The 20,791-nt window shown below is 37.0% G+C and overlaps 3 protein-coding genes and 1 pseudogene across 3 annotated transcripts; 1 reads left to right on the forward strand and 3 right to left on the reverse strand.

The window, feature by feature from the left end:
* Window positions 1–1,361, forward strand: LOC140047955 (uncharacterized). The gene is made up of 2 exons (XM_072092988.1): window positions 1–155; window positions 638–1,361. Exons 1-2 carry the CDS (start codon window positions 142–144, stop codon window positions 1,032–1,034), a joined length of 411 nt encoding a protein of 136 aa, XP_071949089.1. The 5' UTR covers window positions 1–141; the 3' UTR covers window positions 1,035–1,361.
* Window positions 1,362–2,704: 1,343 nt separating this feature from the next.
* LOC140062183 (histone H3.3A) lies at window positions 2,705–4,226 on the reverse strand. Its single transcript, XM_072108273.1, has 3 exons — window positions 4,108–4,226; window positions 3,449–3,739; window positions 2,705–3,342 (listed from the first exon to the last, which is right to left on the reverse strand). Exons 2-3 carry the CDS (start codon window positions 3,728–3,730, stop codon window positions 3,214–3,216), a joined length of 411 nt encoding a protein of 136 aa, XP_071964374.1. The 5' UTR covers window positions 3,731–3,739; window positions 4,108–4,226; the 3' UTR covers window positions 2,705–3,213.
* Window positions 4,227–5,533: 1,307 nt separating this feature from the next.
* On the reverse strand, window positions 5,534–20,761 carry LOC140047973 (TNF receptor-associated factor 6-like). Its single transcript, XM_072093009.1, has 10 exons — window positions 20,635–20,761; window positions 19,031–19,255; window positions 16,415–16,472; window positions 16,186–16,290; window positions 15,855–16,013; window positions 15,564–15,641; window positions 15,349–15,432; window positions 14,692–14,834; window positions 14,341–14,409; window positions 5,534–6,070 (listed from the first exon to the last, which is right to left on the reverse strand). The coding sequence occupies exons 2-10, from the start codon at window positions 19,243–19,245 to the stop codon at window positions 6,019–6,021; spliced, it is 963 nt and encodes a 320-aa protein (XP_071949110.1). The 5' UTR covers window positions 19,246–19,255; window positions 20,635–20,761; the 3' UTR covers window positions 5,534–6,018.
* On the reverse strand, window positions 16,827–18,353 carry LOC140047965 (uncharacterized; annotated as a pseudogene).
* Window positions 20,762–20,791: the final 30 nt, after the last annotated feature.

The raw sequence follows: 20,791 nt of genomic DNA on the forward strand, positions 1-20,791 counted from the left end.
TCAATGGAAACTAAAGAGGGGAGCAAACACAATTTACCAATCATCACAAAAAAGTGAAATGACTATTTTCAGTCGGTAGGCCTAACTTCACATCGAAGATTCAGTGGTTTGAATATTGTTTATTTTATCCAACGCTCATCTATGTTATTAATTAGGTAATATATGTGTACCTACGTTTCTTTGGAAACATAATATTTATCCGTACATAACCATCAAGCACAAACACACGTGCGTTTCTTCCGTACAAATCAACATGACCGCGACGAGATGAAGCGGACACCACCCGGCCTAGCCGCCGCCCGCTTATACCTCAACTCAATATTAATTATTATACGGTAGAGAACCTAGGCCTAAAATCCTACATGCACGTGGTACTTCTTTCCGATATAAATCAGTATGATATATTATTGTTATTTGTTTGTATAGAAGAATGGCTGGCTTTTAGCAATTGTTTTTGTCTTGTTATATAATGTATAAATATACCGTGATCATGCGCTCCTCCTCCTCCCGGCCCTGTCTGTGCATGATTTTCTGTCTGGATAAATGATCCAGACATGTACAGCATACAGGACAACTGCTCAGTATATACTGTATGTAATAAATATAGTACTGTGGTACAATTTTTCTATTTCTCTAGGTTTAAAGCACTTCATCAAATTTGTAAGCATGGAAGATCCCTAACCAGACTAAGCACAAACTCTCTGGCAACATCTGCAAACAGTTACTGTAAAAATACACCAGAAGATGACGAGGATCCAAGTAGGCCGCTTGCTTATACAAAAACCAAGGCTTCAACAATGCGTGTTAGTGAATCATTTGGTGCCAAACACAAACGGCCATTGAAGAAGGTGTTGCCAATTTGTGTGTTGGGCATTGCTGCTTTGATTTGGATTTTTGTTCGTGAAGAGACTGAAATTGACAAAAAGTTATCTGGCGAATTTTACGATCATTTTCCTCTGGTGCCTGGTTCAACAAATTCAAAGGAAGATGAAGAGGAGAAAACCCAAAAAGATACAAAAGCAGAACTTTCATGATACTGTACATGCAGTACAGTATTATTTATTAATAAAATTTAACTATTACTACAGTACATTTTGTAGAAAGTAGAAAGGCAATAAAAACATTATTTAACAAAATGATTGTGGCATTTTTAAGCATTCATATACTGTACAATACAAATTTGATGAAAATTGCATCAATAATCAAATTTTACAGTACTGTACACTACAGATAGGACTAGACGAAGTGTATGTACACACATGTTTTGGGTGTCTAGAAAACTAAGATACAGATCTTATTGTGATGGTATGGAACGCCTCCTCTGCCTTCAGTTCACATTTATCATGCAGTACACACCAATCGTCATGCAGTACACACCAATGGTCATGCAGTACACACCAATGGTCATGCAGTACACACCAATGGTCATGCAGTACACACCAATCGTCGTTCACATTTATCATGCAGTACACACCAATGGTTATGCAGTACACACCAATCGTCATGCAGTACACACCAATGGTCATGCAGTACACACCAATCGTCATGCAGTACACACCAAACATCATGCAGTACACACCAATCGTCATGCAGTACACACCAAACATCATGCAGTACACACCAATGGTCATGCAGTACACACCAATTGTCATGCAGTACACACCAATCGTCATGCAGTACACACCAATCGTCATGCAGTGAAATATTGCGTAATTTATACCGCCACCTATCGACAAAATCGAATATCACGTGACGTTTATTAGACGGCTGTAAAACTAGGCCATCGACTCTAAGATTTCTTTTATGTTTGACATACTGTACTTATTTTAACCGCTACACATCTCTGTGAATGCTCTGTTTTTTATATATACAATAATTTATTATGCGAGACACAGGCGCGGCTAGGAGGCCATTGCAATTATTGAATTCCATAAAAGAAGTTTAAATAGTCTTAGTTTTACAGCCGTCTAATAAACCTCACGTGATATTCGATTTTGTCGATAGGTGGCGGTATAAATTACGCAATATTTGACTGCATGACGATTGGTGTGTACTGCATGACAATTGGTGTGTACTGCATAATGTTTGGTGTGTACTGCATGACGATTGGTGTGTACTGCATGACGATTGGTGTGTACTGCATGATAAATGTGAACGACGATTGGTGTGTACTGCATGACAATTGGTGTGTACTGCATGACCATTGGTGTGTACTGCATGACGATTGGTGTGTACTACATGACGATTGGTGTGTACTGCATGATGTTTGGTGTGTACTGCATGACGATTGGTGTGTACTGCATGACGATTGGTGTGTACTGCATGACCATTGGTGTGTACTGCATGACGATTGGTGTGTACTGCATGACGATTGGTGTGTACTGCATGATAAATGTGAACTGAAGGCAGAGGAGGCGTTCCATATGATGGTGGGTTGTACCACTGTATATTTTTAGGGACTTTAAAATACAGTAGTTAGATTATGCTATTACTGTACCATTAAAGGGATTTCTATGATTTTACGAGGTTTTCTATTTTCTGTCGTTGAAGGTCCTTTCTTGTCTACACATATACACACACAATTTCCAAAAAAGTATGCTGTAGTAAAGTACAGCATTTATATCCCAAGTACAGTACTTTTGTATTGTATTCTGGGTGAACAATTGTGCCAGGGGTACACATCCAAAAATTAAGAAAAGACAAATCAGTTTTAAACATTTATTACTGGTTTTTTCTTCCTTCACAAATGCACAGTTTCTAAGTGCCATTCTGACAAACCTACTCCAGTACTGATAACCTGATGTATGCAAAATAAGTTAAAATTGTACATTATTCCAAAATTGATTGTCATTTCTAATCTAGACTTGTAAAAATGTTTTTTATCTAAAGATACCAGTTTTTCAAATTTACAAAATATTTTAACGCTACTTTACTATATTTTACACGAAAGCTAACTAAAAATAAAATCCAAGCAATTAGTATGGTCATAATAACGCACATTAAAACGAGGAATCGCGAGAATAAAATGTTTACAATGCTAAAATCTTGAAAATGCTGTGACCGGCACTGGTTAGCAGAACTGCGTAAACAAATCTAGTTTGGTCAGTTTAGCATTTTATATCAATAATCACGACATTCTGTACAGGTTTTTTTATTACTATATATATTTATCAAAAAGTCAATTGAGGTCATTATGTTGCAGCAGCAGCGATCTTAGGCTCTCTCACCACGGATTCTTCGAGCCAGCTGGATATCCTTTGGCATAATCGTTACACGCTTAGCATGAATTGCGCACAAGTTAGTGTCCTCAAACAAACCGACCAAGTATGCTTCACTGGCTTCCTGAAATAAGAAAAATATATGGGTTAAAATTTAGCAAAATTTATACTGGTTATCATAAAGGATTTATATTATTGGACCACAAATGCGAAATAAGAATTGTAAATACCTGAAGAGCACCAATTGCAGCACTCTGGAATCTAAGATCAGTTTTGAAATCCTGAGCAATCTCACGAACTAAACGCTGGAATGGCAATTTACGGATGAGTAATTCGGTACTTTTTTGGTACCTTCTGATTTCTCTCAGAGCGACTGTTCCTGGCCTGTATCTGTGAGGTTTTTTAACTCCTCCAGTAGATGGTGCACTCTTCCTGGCAGCCTTTGTGGCCAGCTGCTTTCGGGGAGCTTTTCCTCCAGTAGATTTACGGGCAGTCTGCTTTGTACGAGCCATTTTTAAAAACTGAAATAAATAATTTGACAAAATTAAAAAAACATAATCGCCCTCTAGGCCTAGTCACCACCGTTAGGCCCAGCCTTGCGTATGCACAAGAGACCAGCTAATGAAACTCTTTCTCTAAACGGCATTATGACCGTTGATTGACCTGAAAGCCCGCCACGAGGCGGTTAATTATATATTCTGTCAATTGCGCCGTTGTTGTTCCGTTTGCAAAAATGCGCTTTCAAAAATAATGTTTTTAACAAACTATTTAAATCTAAAATTTAACGAAAACGCTATATACAACTAAACAGTATTCTTAATTTATCTATAGTATACGAACGAAGTAAATCATTCAGTTTTAGTATATAAGCGGTCATATTATAACATACCTTTTCACCCAGATACTTCTACCTTTCTCAACGACGAATATTCAAACACTCAAAACGAATACAAAAAATCGCGGATATTTATAGCCGGATTACGTCACACCTGGCGCAATTTCTGATAGCTCATGAATAATTACTTCATTATTCAATTTGTAGGCGGGGCTAATTATAACTCGTTATCTGAGTGGATAGAATATGAAGAATCTGATTGGCTTGTTGCGCGTACTGGCAGGAGCTCATTTTGTACTCAAGCTCAAGTATACGAAAATCAACGTTGTAGAAATTGCCTATGTTTTAACATTGGGTTTCATTTCTGGTTGAAATTCAGATTGATTCATTCGATCCTCCACCACCAAGCCATGAAAAAGCATAAATTATCTATATTTTAGATTTTAATTATTGTACAACTAAAAAAATTAAGTTATTGATGTATAATGTGCCATTTTAATGTCAAATAATAATTATTTATTTTTCAAATTGATTATATAACTCTAAACCTATATGGAGAATTTTTTTCCGAAATAAAAGATGAATGAATGAATGAATGAATTTAGGCGTTTTGCACACTAAATTAAGTAACTGAATCACATTCAACATCCATCATCTCATGGTATATTCACAGTTTTATCATCTACAATTTGTTTCAGTTTGTTGGGAGACAATTTTTTTTATAAAAAGATGAAAGTTTTGTCAAAATAATTAATCATCTGACGTCGTTGCACCAGGGAGGTATAAAAATAATTATTTTTATACCTGGCCTGGTGCAGCATACAACTCTGAATTCAACATTTTGAATATCTAAAAACTTATAGGCCTACTGTCTGTATATAACACGGAGGAGGTAATTTTATAGCTCCATGCTTATATAAATTAATTATATTATTTCAGTATATCACAGCACACTTTAGAATTCATGTGCTATGCCTGGCCCGGATGATTATGTTTTACTACTGATTCTTAAAATTATTATGTTGATTTTTTAAACAAACGCCGGAACATCTCCAGTATAGTATCCACATCATGCAAAAAACACCTTATATCAAAAAGATGTAGGCCTAATTAAATTATTTGATGGTTTATTTTAAATCAATTTAAAAACAAACACAAAACAAACGACACATCATATTCATTTAAAAATAACTTTATTTCTGGAATGACCATATAGCACTCTGATTTAATATTTTTATTTACAATTTTCTGGTTTTACAAAATTATACCTGAAACACAAAATCGGCAAATAAAATTTAAAAAAATAATATCCTAAATTCTTTAATATTCTTTTTAATACTTGACTTTATTTCTTAAATTTTTTCAAAGACTTTTTAGAAAAATATGACCTTTTTCAGGAAAGCACAAGTTTAACACATGATCTTTGACAAAATAATGAAATGCTCTTTTCTAAATTACAATATATGGTAAATATAAATAACTTGTTGCAGAGCACAAATGGAAACAGATTGGAAATACAAAACGATTGAATACAAGCAATTGCACAACACAAGATTTTTTTGGTATTTTACTTTCAATTATAGTAACGTGTATTGAAAAAAGTCAATTTACAGTTACATTTTCACAAAACCAAAACAAATTACAATACAACAATGGTCTCGAAACAGGATGGAATGAATCAAACAATACACTTTAACAACGTGACAGTAAATATACTAATTACTATGGCAACTATATACAAATGTTCATAAATTCACGTTTTTACACTTGTAAGTTCCTTTTTATTTTCACTTTGCCCATGGGCGGGCTAATTACAACGGGCAATGGCATTGTAGAATAGTTCTCTTCTTTTTCATATGTTCTATTGTATCTAGCAGCCACTCCTAACATTTGAGAATACAATATAGCAATTAGTAGCAACAATAAAGTTAATTGTTTAATGTGATTTGTCACACCCAGAAACAATTACTGGTCTTCAGTAGGCAGTTTTAACATAAATTTTTCCAATGGCTTTATTCTGTAAAGATAAAAACAACAGAAATTATAACATGTGTACAAAAAGATTGAAAAATAATTATTATAGTATATTCAATTCAAAATTCAAATTGAGGTACTACATTTTATCTAATATAGTGCATCAGTTGTAATAATTATATGTATTTTTAAGTAGTTTTAGAGAGCTTTTTCTAATTTTTCTCATCTTCACCATTTAAAAATTGATTAATTTCCAGTATATCACTGAGCGGTTTAGAGTTTCTCAGTCTATGCCTGAATTTATACCAAACATTTATCTAATCTACAGTATGAGCAAATCTGTCACATGTAAGTTAATTCAATCAAAGTGTTTTTCATTCTCATGAATAACTTGCTTAAAGCTCAGGTACAAGCATGAATTTTAAATACAATATCTGGTTAATTGTACAGGGGTGGCGCCAGGATCTTTCCGACGCGGGGGCTAAATTCCCAGACGGGGGGGCTATGCGAGTGAAGCGAGCATTACTTGGCTGGGGGCCAGGGGGCCGCCAAGGGAAGCAACACGTTATAGCGTAATTTGAGGCCGTTTGAATCAGATTTAGGGTAGCCAATTTTTTCAATTTTGTATGGTACATAAATAAAATACTGTGTGAAAAACACATTGCAAGAGGTCCGGTACGATGACTGTGTAAATCCATTCTTTCAAATTTAAAAATGAAGTTTTTAAAGTTCAATATGCCTATCATAGAAAATATACGCGAACGTAAAACCTACCCACGGGCCAAGAGGTATATCGTTATAATCGCAGAGACGTAGGCAGGTTGCTGTCTGGGGGTGCGAAAATTGTAAATGCGCGAGATATCCATGGTCTGATCTGTAAGAAAATTTTGAAAAATAGAGCTGCTAGGTCCCCGGAAATTGCAATTATACATTGATATATAAAACGAAATTACAAGTCTATCAGAGAACAAGCCCACCGAGGTTGAGATGGAGCTAAGGACATTTAAACAACTAGAGTTGTTAGGGGGTGTGTAGAAAGCGACGACCTCGAATTGGACGACCCCAACGACCCGGGCGACCTCGAATTGGACGACCTAGAATTGGACGACCCATAACACAAAACCGACGACCCCTATAGCCTAGCCTAAGTGTGGTATAACATCCCGAAGCCGAACATAGCCAAAGATCTTTAAACCATACCTTATATAATACTCGCAAGCAAGCAATTGATTGAAAAAATACCGAAATATCGCCATTTCATACTGAATGTGTCGACACGAACAAACGAACAGATATGGAACGCCAAGAGTGCATCATTAAAACTGCATTCGACATATTAAAAATAAATTAAAAAGAAATAAATATTATACATTACATGGTTAAACCATGGACGTATAATTACATCTCGTCTTATAACGAACACTATAGGCCTACCAAGCAGCGTGTTGCGAACATGTGCATTGGGAGGGCCATAAGAAAGCTTTACATTTCACACATGCATTGTATACGGTCAAACCTTCTCACCCACCGCTGAAAAAGGGGCCGTTTTGACCTGGTATTTCGTGTGCTAATCGAGTCGAATGCAGTTTTAATGATGCACTCTTTGCGTTCCAAATCTGTTCGTTTGTTCGTGTCGACACATTTAGTATGAAATGGCGATATTTCTGTATTTTTTCAATCAATTGCTTGCTTGCGAGTATTATATAAGGTATGGTTTAAAGATCTTTGGCTATGTTCGGCTTCGGGATGTTATACCACACTTAGGCCTAGGCTAGGCTAGGGTCGTCGGTTTCGTGTTATGGGTCGTCCAATTCTAGGTCGTCCAATTCGAGGTCGCCCGGGTCGTTGGGGTCGTCCAATTCGAGGTCGTCGCTTTCTACACACCCAGTTGTTAGGTCCCCGGATATTGGATTATAGTATTTCGAAAAAAAGAAACAAAATATATAAGGCTCCAGGACCAGCCCTACCATTAGGGTTGAGCTGCTAAGAAAATTGTGAAAAGTAGACCTGCTAGGTACCTGGAAATTGCACTTATAGGCCCATATTGATAAATGAAACGAAATTATAAGTCTACAGAACCAGAGCTAAGAAAATTGTCAAAAATAGAGCTGCTAGGTCCCTGCAAAACATTGAAATATGAAATGAAATTATAGGTCCAGCCCACCATGGTTGGGGTGGAGCTAAGAACATTCTGAAAAATAGAGTTGCTAGGTCCCGGAAATTTAACTTATTATACTTCGAAGCATAAAACAAGATATATACCGGTACGTCTCCAGAACCAGCCCTACCATGGATATAAAAAAAAATTGAAAAAAATATAGCTCTAGGTTCAATGCACTGATTGTATATTGTACATCGAAATATGAAACAAAATGTATGGTAAGTATACATGACCAGCTCTATAATTGGGGACAGTTGAGCTAAGACAATTTTGAAAACTAGAGATGCAGGTCTTCAAAAATTACACCTATACTTAAAAAAAATTCAGACATAGAGGCCTAAACAAGTTACCCTTTTTACCTTTTATTTGGAGGGGAATGCGTCCACACGGGTAGACCATTTTCCGTCGGGGAAATCAGTTTATTTCCCAGATGAATGAGCAGTTCATGACATACAGGACATTGGAAATGTAATAACTTAGCTATAATAAGATGTTGGCTAAACGAAAATGGCATGTTTTTTGTTTAGTAATGTTGGCCGAGCCTACAGTGAAAAACGTCTATTTCAGGTTCAGGTACCTACGGAAGCCCGTTCGGGCCACAAGTTAACTATATTTTAAAAGCTTTTATCTGGCGGCCGCCACTTAAATATCTGGCGGCCGCCACTTAATTATCTGGCGGCCGCCACTTAATTATCAAATTCATTTAATTCAACCAACCAAACACTCTACATGCTGCATCTATATGTAACTTTTCATAGACTCATTTCCAGCCGTTGATTTTCTTCCATTTGACCCCATGTAAAAGGTTAGAATTTAATTGCGCCGTATAAAAAAATAAAAACGAGCCGAACGTAATGGTAAATGGGCCGAATAAAAAAGAGCCGAATGCTGAAAGAGCCGAACGTAAAGGTAAATGGGCCGAATAGAAATGCGCCGAATGGTAAAAGAGTCGAATAGAATTAAAGTTTGCTGTCGGAGGCAGCGATGGCGTTCCATATGCAACATCGCCTCTGATCCAATACACGTACACAGGGGCGCAGCCAGTGGGGGGTCACGGGGGTCCTGACCCCCCCTTTTTTTTAGAAAAAATAAATAAAAACATGAGACAACAATACAGATCAAATCATCCTGGAGATACTGTGGAAGATTACTACCGAGCAGTATTACCAAATCAACTTCTTGATTACAAACCGAGTTAAAAACCCGTTTTTCTGCCGATAACAGGCCATGCTTTAAAATATTTGGCGTAGCACCCGAGTCTATAGTGAAGTGTAATGTTGAAGAAGTCTTCAAGGAACTTGAATTTGGTACGATGATCTGCCAAGACACGAACATCTTCATTCCGAGCTTCAGTGATGGAAGCGACTGTGTAAAATTAGCGGATCCAAATGTGTTTCCGAATGTGCGTGCACTTCTTCTAATCGCGTAGGCCTATGCCCGTAACGTCTGCTGAAGCTGAGCGGAGTTTTTCGACTTTATGGAGAACGAAAACCTGTTTGGGAAATCACATGTCTTATGAGCAGCTTTCGGGATTGTGCCTCATGAACATACACTTTAACATGAACATTAATACAGAGAATGTCATTCGCGAATTCTGTCTCCAAGCCAAGAAGAATGTTCCAAACTTATGTTTAAAGATGCATCACGCGATGTCAAGAGCGCCGTTATAGTAACTAACGTAAAATGTATGATAATAATTTAGAAGTTAGTTATTACAATTATGTATAAGCTATCACCTATACTATACATTCGAACAAAATAGGTATATTTTTAAACAAAATATTGTATGTACTGGGTATGATAAGCGTCTCACATACACATGGAGCCAAGATAGCTTCTTGGACTTGCACAGTGTATGAACTCTAACCTTACGGTTCTCATTTAATAATATCACTCCCTCCATGCTATCATTCTAATTTCTTTTTTCAAACTTTTGCATCTCTACGTTCATTTCATGCAACTTTTGTATTGGTGAAAAGGAAGGAATTCAAATAATTCCTCCTCTGAGTTTACAGCCTCTCTACACAAATCAACAAACAAGCAAGAAAAAAAGTGTTTGTCTGTGGCAGCCTGGAATATAAAAATGTTCTGTAATGAAAATGAGAGTTGTTTTTTGTTTTCTTTGTTTCAGTTTATTAGTGTTAACATTGTCATATTTGTGTGTGCGTAAACCGATTCAAATGATCTAGATTGCCCTAGACCGCCAAAGCTTCCCCTGGACCCCAACCGGGGGCCCTTGGCGGCCCCCTGCCCATTGTTGCTCGCTTCGCTCGCAAAATACTCACATATTGGTTGACCCCTCCTTTAATTCTTTGCTGGCTGCGCCCCTGGTACATGTCACGTGAACTAATTATTAAGTGGCGGCCGCCAGATAATTAAGTGGCGGCCGCCAGATAATTAAGTGGCGGCCGCCAGATAATTAAGTGGCGGCCGCCAGATAATTAAGTGGCGGCCGCCAGATAATTAAGTGGCGGCCGCCAGATAATTAAGTGGCGGCCGCCAGATAATTAAGTGGCGGCCGCCAGATAATTAAGTGGCGGCCGCCAGATAATTAAGTGGCGGCCGCCAGATAATTAAGTGGCGGCCGCCAGATAATTAAGTGGCGGCCGCCAGATAATTAAGTGGCGGCCGCCAGATAATTAAGTGGCGGCCGCCAGATAATTAAGTGGCGGCCGCCAGATAATTAAGTGGCGGCCGCCAGATAATTAAGTGGCGGCTGCCAGATAACAGCTTTTAAAATATAGTTATCTTGTGGCCCGAACGGGCTTCCGTAGGTACCCGACGGTAATCGTAAATTTAAAAATTGAACATACGAACAATAAAATAGATCGCGAAGATAATTCGTACCCTTTTGCTGTCGATACACAGTACACGACGTAACGCGTCAGTAAACTTCGCCTGGAAAGTAACTACAGTACACATTCTGGTCCCTGGGTGGAACATGATATCAAGCGTAAACCGCAATGGGCCAGGCCCAATGTTAAACGATTCGTACAAAGGGACACCGCCAGACAAGTGCATACCTATTGTTTATTAGATCACTGGCAATAATGCATGCATAATATAAGTGTAATAGCCCTCCGACGTACTTAACAAAAATGGAACTTCGCGGTTTTCTAGTCGCTGAAGCTACGAAGTGAACGCGAATGATTTTTACTTTATATTATATTCCCCGACGAAAAGTACTCGCGTTCCCCCCGACGTGGGGGCTCCCCGACTAGGGGGCTACAGCCCCCGTAGCTATACCATACTATACCATATAATCTCAGTGGCAGGATTTCACACAGTCACAAAATGTACCAACAGCAAATATGGTTTGGTCAGATACAGTTTTATTTAAATATGCAATGTAATACAGTCTGTTCTGGCTATATTACATACCTTTTCTTCTCTCTATTATAAATGTTTTATTCTACCAAGCTCTTTTCCTTCTCTCCTCTTACCAGTGCATCCATATTTTAAGGAACGGTCCTAATTAATATGCATGTACTGGGAGGGGACTATTTAGTAAAGGGAACATTCCATGATGATGAGGAAATAGTAATTGATTAAGGATGTGGGTTATAGGAGAGTGAACAAAGAGTACCTAGGGATAGGAAGAAACCACTAGGAATGTTAATAGATGGAGTAGGGAGAAATAGTGAAAAAGGGTTGTTGACCTGATGGTCAGAGTGTTACACTAGTAGGTGAAACAAGGCCATATAGATGGTTGCAGTCGCTTGCTTATTAGTGTTTACCGACCGACCGACCAACCTACCAACTGACCCAAATTACTGAACATGTTTAAAAATGTTGAAATGTTTAAAAACATTTATATTTTTTTAATTTACACGTGCGTAGCCTGTCACTTTTGACATGCTCGTAAAACGTAATTTTGAGTTGAAAAGTAAGTCAAGAAAACAGAAATCGGGCAAAAAGAGTGTGCAATAACATTTAACGCGCAAAAATCTGCGCACTCATGGCAATTTTGTAAACGCTTAAAATTGCCTGAAACGTACTCTTATTTCATCGCAAATAAAATTTTGAAAATTTTAAGCGCGCGTACGCATGCGTTACATGCGCTACGCACGTAATTGTATTGCCATATGATGATTTATGCCCTGAAATTTATGAGTACCAAATTTTATTTAATTGTGATTCATGGTTGTGAAGATATGATTACAAACGTGATTTCGTTAAATCGTGCGTAGACCGCATAATTTTTTATGCCGCACCGTGAAAACATAACCACATCGATTCCTGGCCATAAGGAATATACTGTGAAAAATTGACTTAGCTAGATTAAACTGATATCAAGATAAGGTCAGAAAGCGATAAAACGCATAGTGATACCGGACCGACAGACCGACACACCGACCGACCGACATAGTGAACTATAGAGTCGCGTCCACGCGACTACAAAGATGGTGGTTATACGGTGGATAATTTTGCTATAGCATGAAAATCAAAATCTGAAGTTGAATAAAAATACCAGAAATGTAAAATTCAAGTTATATTACCTATATTTAGTCATCTGATAACATTTTTTACCACACCATTTATTTTTTATAGCTTTTTAAAATGCCTCTCTATTTACAAAATTTGTGTACAAAAGAATAGAGATTTTACTGTGTAATTTGAACTATCCCCCCCCCCCCCCCCCCACTGATAAGAAAGTGCTTATTTTCAACAAGCTCGTGTAACACAAATAATGAAACATAGGGGAAACTATAGATCGATAATTATTGGAATGTATGATCAATAGAAATGTTTTGCCCGCACCTGGCCTTTAAGCTCTGTCAACACTATCAACTAGTTTTACAAAAAAGAGTGATGTGCCCAAATATGCTAGTGATATGACATCATGTCCATATATGGGCACATCACACTTTTTTGTCACTAACGCCCGTATTCTGAAACCGGACTTTAGTCGTAGTTCGAAGTTCGACTTGAAAAAGTCGTAGTTCGAGCTATTACTTCAAATTCGATTAAAAAACGAAGTAGTCGAAGTTTGCAGTTCGACTTAATGAAGTCGAGCTTTTAGTCGAGTTGCACACGTCTGGGTAACAAAGGCTATACATTGGCCAATGACAAGAGAGTATTTGAGGAGCAGACGAAATTTTGCGCATTGATATCACTTTCCATTTTCTTACAACACTTTTTACGCATCAGGACTATACATGAAAAATAGTTTTAATCGTTAATTATTAGAACAAGATCAGTATTAATTTAACAGTGAAGTACTTTTGATTAACAACAAACAAAATCTTCAAAATATATTTAGCTAACTTTTATATTTTCTAGGCCCCCAACAAAGTATGATCGCGACGAACCACGCACTTCATAGCGTGACAAGAAAGCGCTAGGCCCCCTAAACATTCCATCGCGTGGTGAATTTCCGCATCTGCCATTGTCGCTATGGCGTGACGTAGCTCAAGTCGGACTTGCGCGAAGAAAATTATGTAATTTGTATACAGTTGTAAATAAAGATGATTTTCATTATTATAACATATACCAATGTATATTTAATTAAGCTAATATAAAAATAGATATTTCATTCTTCAATATCTGGCCAATATAACAACTCAATGACTGTTACGTTTTTCATAAACATCGTTTAAAAACCATTTAGTCGACCATTTAGCCTGCCCCCTCCAGGACTAAAAAAATCAATCAAAATCCGTCTCGATTTAGTCGAGGTTGGCCTGAATTAGTCGGCGATTTAGTTGAAGTTCGGTTTATGAATTAAAATGACGTCATTTTGTTAGTTTTAGCTCGAACTACGACTAAAGTCCGGTTTAAGAATACGGGCGATAAAGTTTGATAGTGTAGCAGAGCTTTAGGTGGGTTACTCATATTATTAATTTTTCAATACAGTTAACACATGCATTCATTTAACATTATATTTAGCTGCTCAAGAATATAATAAAATTTCTTTGTACAGTATTATTATAAATTAGGTGAGATTAGTACTTTTGTTAAACAAGGCTGTATCAAAACTAAAATGGGTGTGTCCATTCCACTTAACTCCTGGTTAACTTTTACTGGTATGTTTTGTTTATTTTATTTTTGGGCACACAATAACTACTCTATTGATGCGTTGCTTGGCCAAAGGCCCTTTTAATTACATCACATGTCGAGTCATTTTAATAAATATTAATAATATAATTTACCTGTTTTCGATTTGGCTAATTTGTTCAGATATACCTTCTAGAACCTTGCCTTCAATCAACTCTCTAAAGCTAGAAAAAAAAAAAAAAAAAAAACTTAGAAAAATATAATTTGATAATGCACCTCTAAGTAGGTAAATACAGTCAACTCTCCCAACACCTTTGGGCTTGCCAATGTCTGGTTTTCGGGAAAGTCTGGTATTTGGACTGTTTGGACTTTAAGAAAAGTCTGGTATTGGCAAAGTTTCCGGTTTTCAGAGAGTCCGGTATTGCGAGAGTTGACTGTATAGATATATTAACAAATAATGTGTTTCTCTTTTTGTTTTCCAAATAATATATTATTGTTGTTGTCACCTTGCTTGTGTCCTTGTCAGTTCTTCTATTTCATTGCTCTGTTTTTGGATAATTGAGGTCTGTATCAAAAGTTTATCTGACATTAATGCTAAATGCTGAGATGTATTTCTTTGCATATGTTCCTCCTTATCACACCGACGAAACTAAAAAATAAAAGTTAATATAAAGTTTCCATGTGCATAGTATCTGCCTTACCATGACTATATAAAGCAGAGTGGAGAGGAAGCTTCTGTATGAAAACCTTTGGGTGGGTATGGGTAATCAAAAAAGAGATTCTTCTTGTATTCTTGCCAACTTTTTCAGTGGCCAATGCACGAGACATTGAATTAAAATTATATATAGTGCCCTCTATGTTATTTTTTCGACTTATTGAGTTGGTTTTCCTGTACTATATTAACCATAAAATACAAATAAACTTAGGCCTAGGAGAATTATGCTCAAATTAATAACATAATGCGCAGTCCTAGACTCTTTTACTTCAAATTAGGCAAGCTAATTTCAAAACAATGTTTTTATAGATGCGCGAGAAATAGCCACGTACATGTGAGGTATAACAAATCGGCCCTCATCCGTGTGAATTATGCATGAGAGTTGACAGGTATATTAGGGTGACTGGAAGGCCTTAAAACAAATAACAAACTGAGTAAAGGAACTTACTTTTGCATTGCAGCCAAGTACACTATAATTACAAGGAACTAATGTATTTGGACAAGTACCATCCACCCTCATATGCTTAGGTATCTAAAAAAAACATATTATATTATAACAATAGCATAAATGTATATAAATATTAGTTTGGACTAGTAAAATTGTATGTGGGATGGTAAAACCACACGTAAGTACCGTGAGTGCCCACGAATAGTTTCACTTACCTCTTCTCGGAGAATGTCGTTTCTGCCACACAAAAAACAAGACACTGGCAGTTTAGGGCAATGTAGGAGTTGATGACGCTAAAATATTAAAAAGAAAATTGCAGCCAATGTTATAATATAGCAATAATCTACCAAATAACTTAAATCTTAAATACCAATCAGGGACTACGGTCACTTACTTGAAATAAACCAAACTAGTGGGATTAGGGTGGTAGATTTATTTCATCATCTTCCAAAAAAAATTGTATTTTTTCTACTTGAAAAAAAAGAAGAGAAACATAATTTACTTACAGTTAAATCTTTTGCAACAACATCATCGCAGCATTGTGAACACTGAACAGTTCGTAGTGGGCAGTTCGTTAGGTGGGTTGACCTCTCTCGTCGAAGGCATTGCTGATCGCATCCATTAGGGCAGGGTATGATACTGAAATCACACGTATTCTTGTGTTCCTAATAATATGGTTCAAACTGTATGCGAGTGTACATTTACAGAAGCTGATATTATATAATTCCATTAAAAGTCTCCAAAAGTGGTATATTACAAACACAATGAAGTAACTATGTATATGTATGTAGAGGTGATGGTGTAGTTTGATGGATAGATGACTGAACCTTGCCTTACCTCCAGGTAAAGCAGCTCTCCTTTCCACTGGCAGCCATTGGGTTGATTATTGCATACACATTTTAAACCTAATATTTCTCTTTTGATTGCTACATCATCAAATAACTAGACAAAAAAATGTAAATGTAATTGATGATTGATTATTGACCATCAAAGAGCCAGTTAATACATACACAAGTTTTTTCTGTTGCACCTAAACAGAATCAAATATGATATAAACTATACTTACATCAATATTTATATAGAACCAAGTGTTATCAACTGGACACTTAGTATAATTGCGTGTTCTATGGATGATGAAAGAAAAAAAACCATTTTCAGTTTAAATCAACATTGTTAGATAATAATTGGGGAGTTATGATGTCATAATTATTAATTAAGGGATCAAGTGGTGATGTAATACAGTGGCGGATTTAGGGGGCGCACCCCTGCACTATAAATCTGGACCCAAACAAAATTATCTTACTATAACGAAAACAAATTGGGAAAAAGCGCAAGAGTAAATAAATTCTTATTAAAACACATTGTTACAGTGCCGTGCTAATTTTGTCTTTCACAGAGGGGGGCACCATTGTTGTCGTCATTTAGGCCTAAAGCCTTAAGGCCATGTAAAAAAAAACAACAGTTGATCGTCCTGGTTTTCTAAAAAAAGGAAGGAAGAGGCTCTTTTTATTTTTTATTTTTTATTTTTTCAAGATGGCGACTCACTACCGTATTTTCTTGAATAAACATGCCGCTATGAATAAAAATCACTCCCACCCCTCGCATACACCCTTCCTGACAATTCAAATAAATATGGTAAGTACTGTAAGATGTCTAAACAAACATAAGTATACAGAACAGCAAATATTAAAATACACATTTTTTTTTATTTTATCAGGGGGTCACAATAAAAGTCCTTTTTGTACACTGACTTTATATCAAACTTCTGGATATTATTAGCCTACTGTGGCACAAATGCTCTAGTGTTTTTCCTTTTGGGTGTTTTGCCTGATTCCTTGCATTCACTACAATAAAGTGGATAATTCATGTTCTCAATTGATAAATTGTGCTCAGTTCCACAATAAAAGCACAGGGGGTCTGTGAATGTTATGTAATAAGCTGCTTCGATAGGCAGGGCACATGTCATTTTGTCATTGACAAAAACAATAGAATCGTCCTCTCCCAGGATGTCTTGAAAACAAGTTCCATATGAATACGACAGTGTGTCCAGTTCTCGTTCCAAGAGCTGCCTTTGGTCACGCTTCAGAACATGTGCTGCATAACATACTCACCACTTGGAGGCATTCTTCACACTAGAATAAAGAATGAAAAAGAGTAGGTAAATATGGTAAATTCAGTTGTGTTGAAAGAATTCTGAACATGACAATAATATAATATGATATTATATGACATCCAAAAAGTGAGGGAATATCAATGCATACACACATATTTTAAAACAGGACGTGGGTCATGTACCCGAACACGTCCGTAAACATCTAGCCTATATATATGGGACAGTTTCAACCATGGTTTCAACCCAGCCGGGTCGATTCGCCCCTCTATGGATAGGCAAACTCTACACTCTCTCGCGACAATATGCTAGCCTACAGTTTTGTTACTTCTATATGAACATTTTTACCGAACAATTACTCACCTCCGTAGTTTGGTATTGGTCTCCTATCGGTCCACCTTGATCGAATTCGCCGCCTGCAAAATCAGAGAAAATGTCTGCGAGAGTACGTCGGCCGTCCACTACACCGTTCTCGCATACCAATACCAAGCTTCACGATTTTTGTTGAAGTCCGAATCGAAACACAAATAAAAACCATGTTGTTTATCTACTACAATCTAGTTTAGCAGTATCCTACTAATACTATCCTATATCAATTTATTATGTAACAATTGATAAAAGGACTAAAAAGTAGGCCTACCAAGGAACCAATAATTATAAATATTAATAGTGTATACTGTAACTCAAATGTATAGAATATAGTGATAGAAACAAGGTAGAACCGAAAACATGTGGTGCATTGATGGAGCAATCGTAAACGTTCTCCAAATCCAGTCGTTTTTTGCTTCACGGCAACATTTTTAAGGAGTAGCGAGCATATAGCGGCTGTGAAAATTCTAATTAGATCCAGACGTTTATGTAAAATATTATACCCATGATGAGTGTAATTCAAATATTCATACATTCAACGGCAGTGATACCTCTATCAGCGCTGACCTATAATCAAAGAATATGACCTCAAATTTATCGCAGTCGACGATGTGTATTGATGGCTCCCGACGGCTGTGGATCACGAAAAAAGAAAGAGCTAGGCCCAGCTTTCGACAAAGGTACAACATAAATCAATGTTTTATATACAAAATATCGAAATAAAAAATAAAATAAAAATTGATGCGGCCTGAAAAAAGCATGCGGGCGGGGACGATCAACTGTTGTTTTTTTTTATATGGCCTAAAACACGCTTTTTTACTATTTACATTATTTAACATAACAAGGTTAACACTGGAAGTCATGTCACTTTTTGAACTGTTCAGAGTATCATCTGGGACTTCCCCCTGATATTCGCATTGAACAAACAATGTTATCCCTTGTCGCATGTACACCAGCGAAAAAAGTAGACTATGATCATTTTGCTGATTGTTAACATGATATGCGAGTGTCATTTCCAGCGAACTATAGGTTCCATTTATCATGAATTTTACGTTTGAGAATACCATTTCCGACTATGTAGGGGTCATTTAACAAAATTCGCTTCGCCATTGCGCCCCAACCATGGTAGAGTTGAGTTTGTGTGGACTCTCTACAGTTTCCCTCCACCCCCTTTCAGAAATCCTGGATCCGCCCCTGTCATACCTCTCATCTAACCGGCTTATTCGAAGTATGCAGGCTTGACAAAACCTATGGCCGCACTTTGTCTGTACAGGGTTCTTCATAACCGACAGGCAGATTGGACAGTGGTATTTGCGATCAGGAATTGGGTCAAAGTTGACATCACCATATCCATAATCATTGTCTAACGAAGGTGGCGTTGTATGTGATGTGGATGATGCTGCTGGTTGTGAAGCCATGAGTCCAACTCTAAAGAAAAAAGACAGTAAATAAAATGTGAATATTCAGTGAAGACTTTACAGCGCCGTATCCAGCATAAAGCAGATAAAGCTGAAATTTTCAGTTTTCACCACAAACCCCCAATCCCTCAGCACAGCTTGTCATACGCTATGGTCTTGCTTGATGACTGAATTTTTTATTGTGCATGATAGTGTAAATTAAAAAGTAGAAGTATTACAAAATACAATCAAGTTTTAAAGAAATTTTACAACTACAAGTTAAGTGGGTTTTCAATAAATACCTCACTCTACAGAGTGGCACAGACTGATTAGTCAGCTCGGCAAAGCATCTTTGGGACTCTCCCACCCCTTCCCAGAACAGTAGGCTGCTGGGTAGGTAGTACGTCAGTCTACTAGAGTAGAAGTATGCATAGGAAAGTAATAATGTAAGCCTAGTAGTAGTAGTAGCTAGTACTTAGTAGGCCTAGTTAGAAGCTAGAGCCTATATATATGTTATGCGCGATTTGAACGATTTGCGCAATTTGAAATTGCGCAAAAAAAATCCTTGCGCAATTTGAATTGAAATTGTGTTTCAAATTGCGCAAGCAACGTATTAAATTGCGCAAGTAATCTGCAAATTGCGCAAGGTTTTTCGACAGATTGTGAAATCATGCACACCCATATTTTTATAGTAATTTCTAAGAATGATTCAAAATTAAAGATAAATATCGCATTTCCTTATTTTAGTAGTGCAAATATTGTTATAAGTTAGCATACCGTCGAAGAACCGACGAAGGAAAACGAAGCGGTGGTGTTCCACCAGGCGGGCGCGGCGCGGGCGGTCGGCTATACTACTCTAGCCTAGCTAGGGTCTGGACTACTGATACTGACTAGGTTACATGGCCTAGCTTAAACTAATATTAAAAACTTAAAAAGTGAGTATTAAACATTATCTTCATTGAAATGGTCTTATTTATATAATAAAATACTAAATTTTAAACTCCTCTGCCTAGGCCTAGCATAGCCATGTATGGAAAAATTTACAGTTCGTTTTCAAATTGCGCAAAGGTGTCATATTGCGCAAGAACTATCTTGCGCAATTTACAAATTGTGCAGCGCAATTTAAAATTGCGCAAAGATTTTCTTGCGCAATTTGAAATTGCGCAAGTTGATTGCGCAATTTGAAATTGCGCAAAAAAATCCTTGCGCAATTTAAAATTGCGCAAGAATTCTTTGCGCAATTTCAAATTGCGCAAGGATTTTTTTGCGCAATTTCAAATTGCGCAAATCGTTCAAATCGCGCATAACATATATATTAATAGCTAGCCAAAGCCACTCTACATACAGTGAATACAAACAACGATAGCATAAATTGGTGTAAAGTGTACAGTGTAGTAACTGTGTACCTACCTATAATCCGGTCCTACTAAACAATCAATCAATATAATCTTATCAAAATGAAGTTTTCAGACTGTTTGATAGGAAACACCTACAAAAGAAGAGAAAACTGAGAGTGTCTGATCACCACGACCTCCACCTGGTGTCAAGTGTAAACATGTGTTTGAAA

Source organism: Antedon mediterranea, chromosome 1 (genome assembly GCF_964355755.1).
Source record: "Antedon mediterranea chromosome 1, ecAntMedi1.1, whole genome shotgun sequence".
Taxonomy (NCBI): domain Eukaryota; kingdom Metazoa; phylum Echinodermata; class Crinoidea; order Comatulida; family Antedonidae; genus Antedon; species Antedon mediterranea.

Coding starts and splice junctions, on each gene's coding strand:
- LOC140062183 (XM_072108273.1), bottom strand. CDS start 3,730: ATGGCTCGTACAAAGCAGACTGCCCGTAAATCTACTGGAGGAAAAGCT. Junction 3,343..3,448: donor CTGCAATTGGTGCTCTTCAG/GTATTTACAATT, acceptor TTCTTATTTCAG/GAAGCCAGTGAAGCATACTT.
- LOC140047973 (XM_072093009.1), bottom strand. CDS start 19,245: ATGGCTTCACAACCAGCAGCATCATCCACATCACATACAACGCCACCT. Junction 16,014..16,185: donor GAGAGCTGCTTTACCTGGAG/GTAAGGCAAGGT, acceptor CCATATTATTAG/GAACACAAGAATACGTGTGA. Junction 15,433..15,563: donor ACGACATTCTCCGAGAAGAG/GTAAGTGAAACT, acceptor TGTTTTTTTTAG/ATACCTAAGCATATGAGGGT.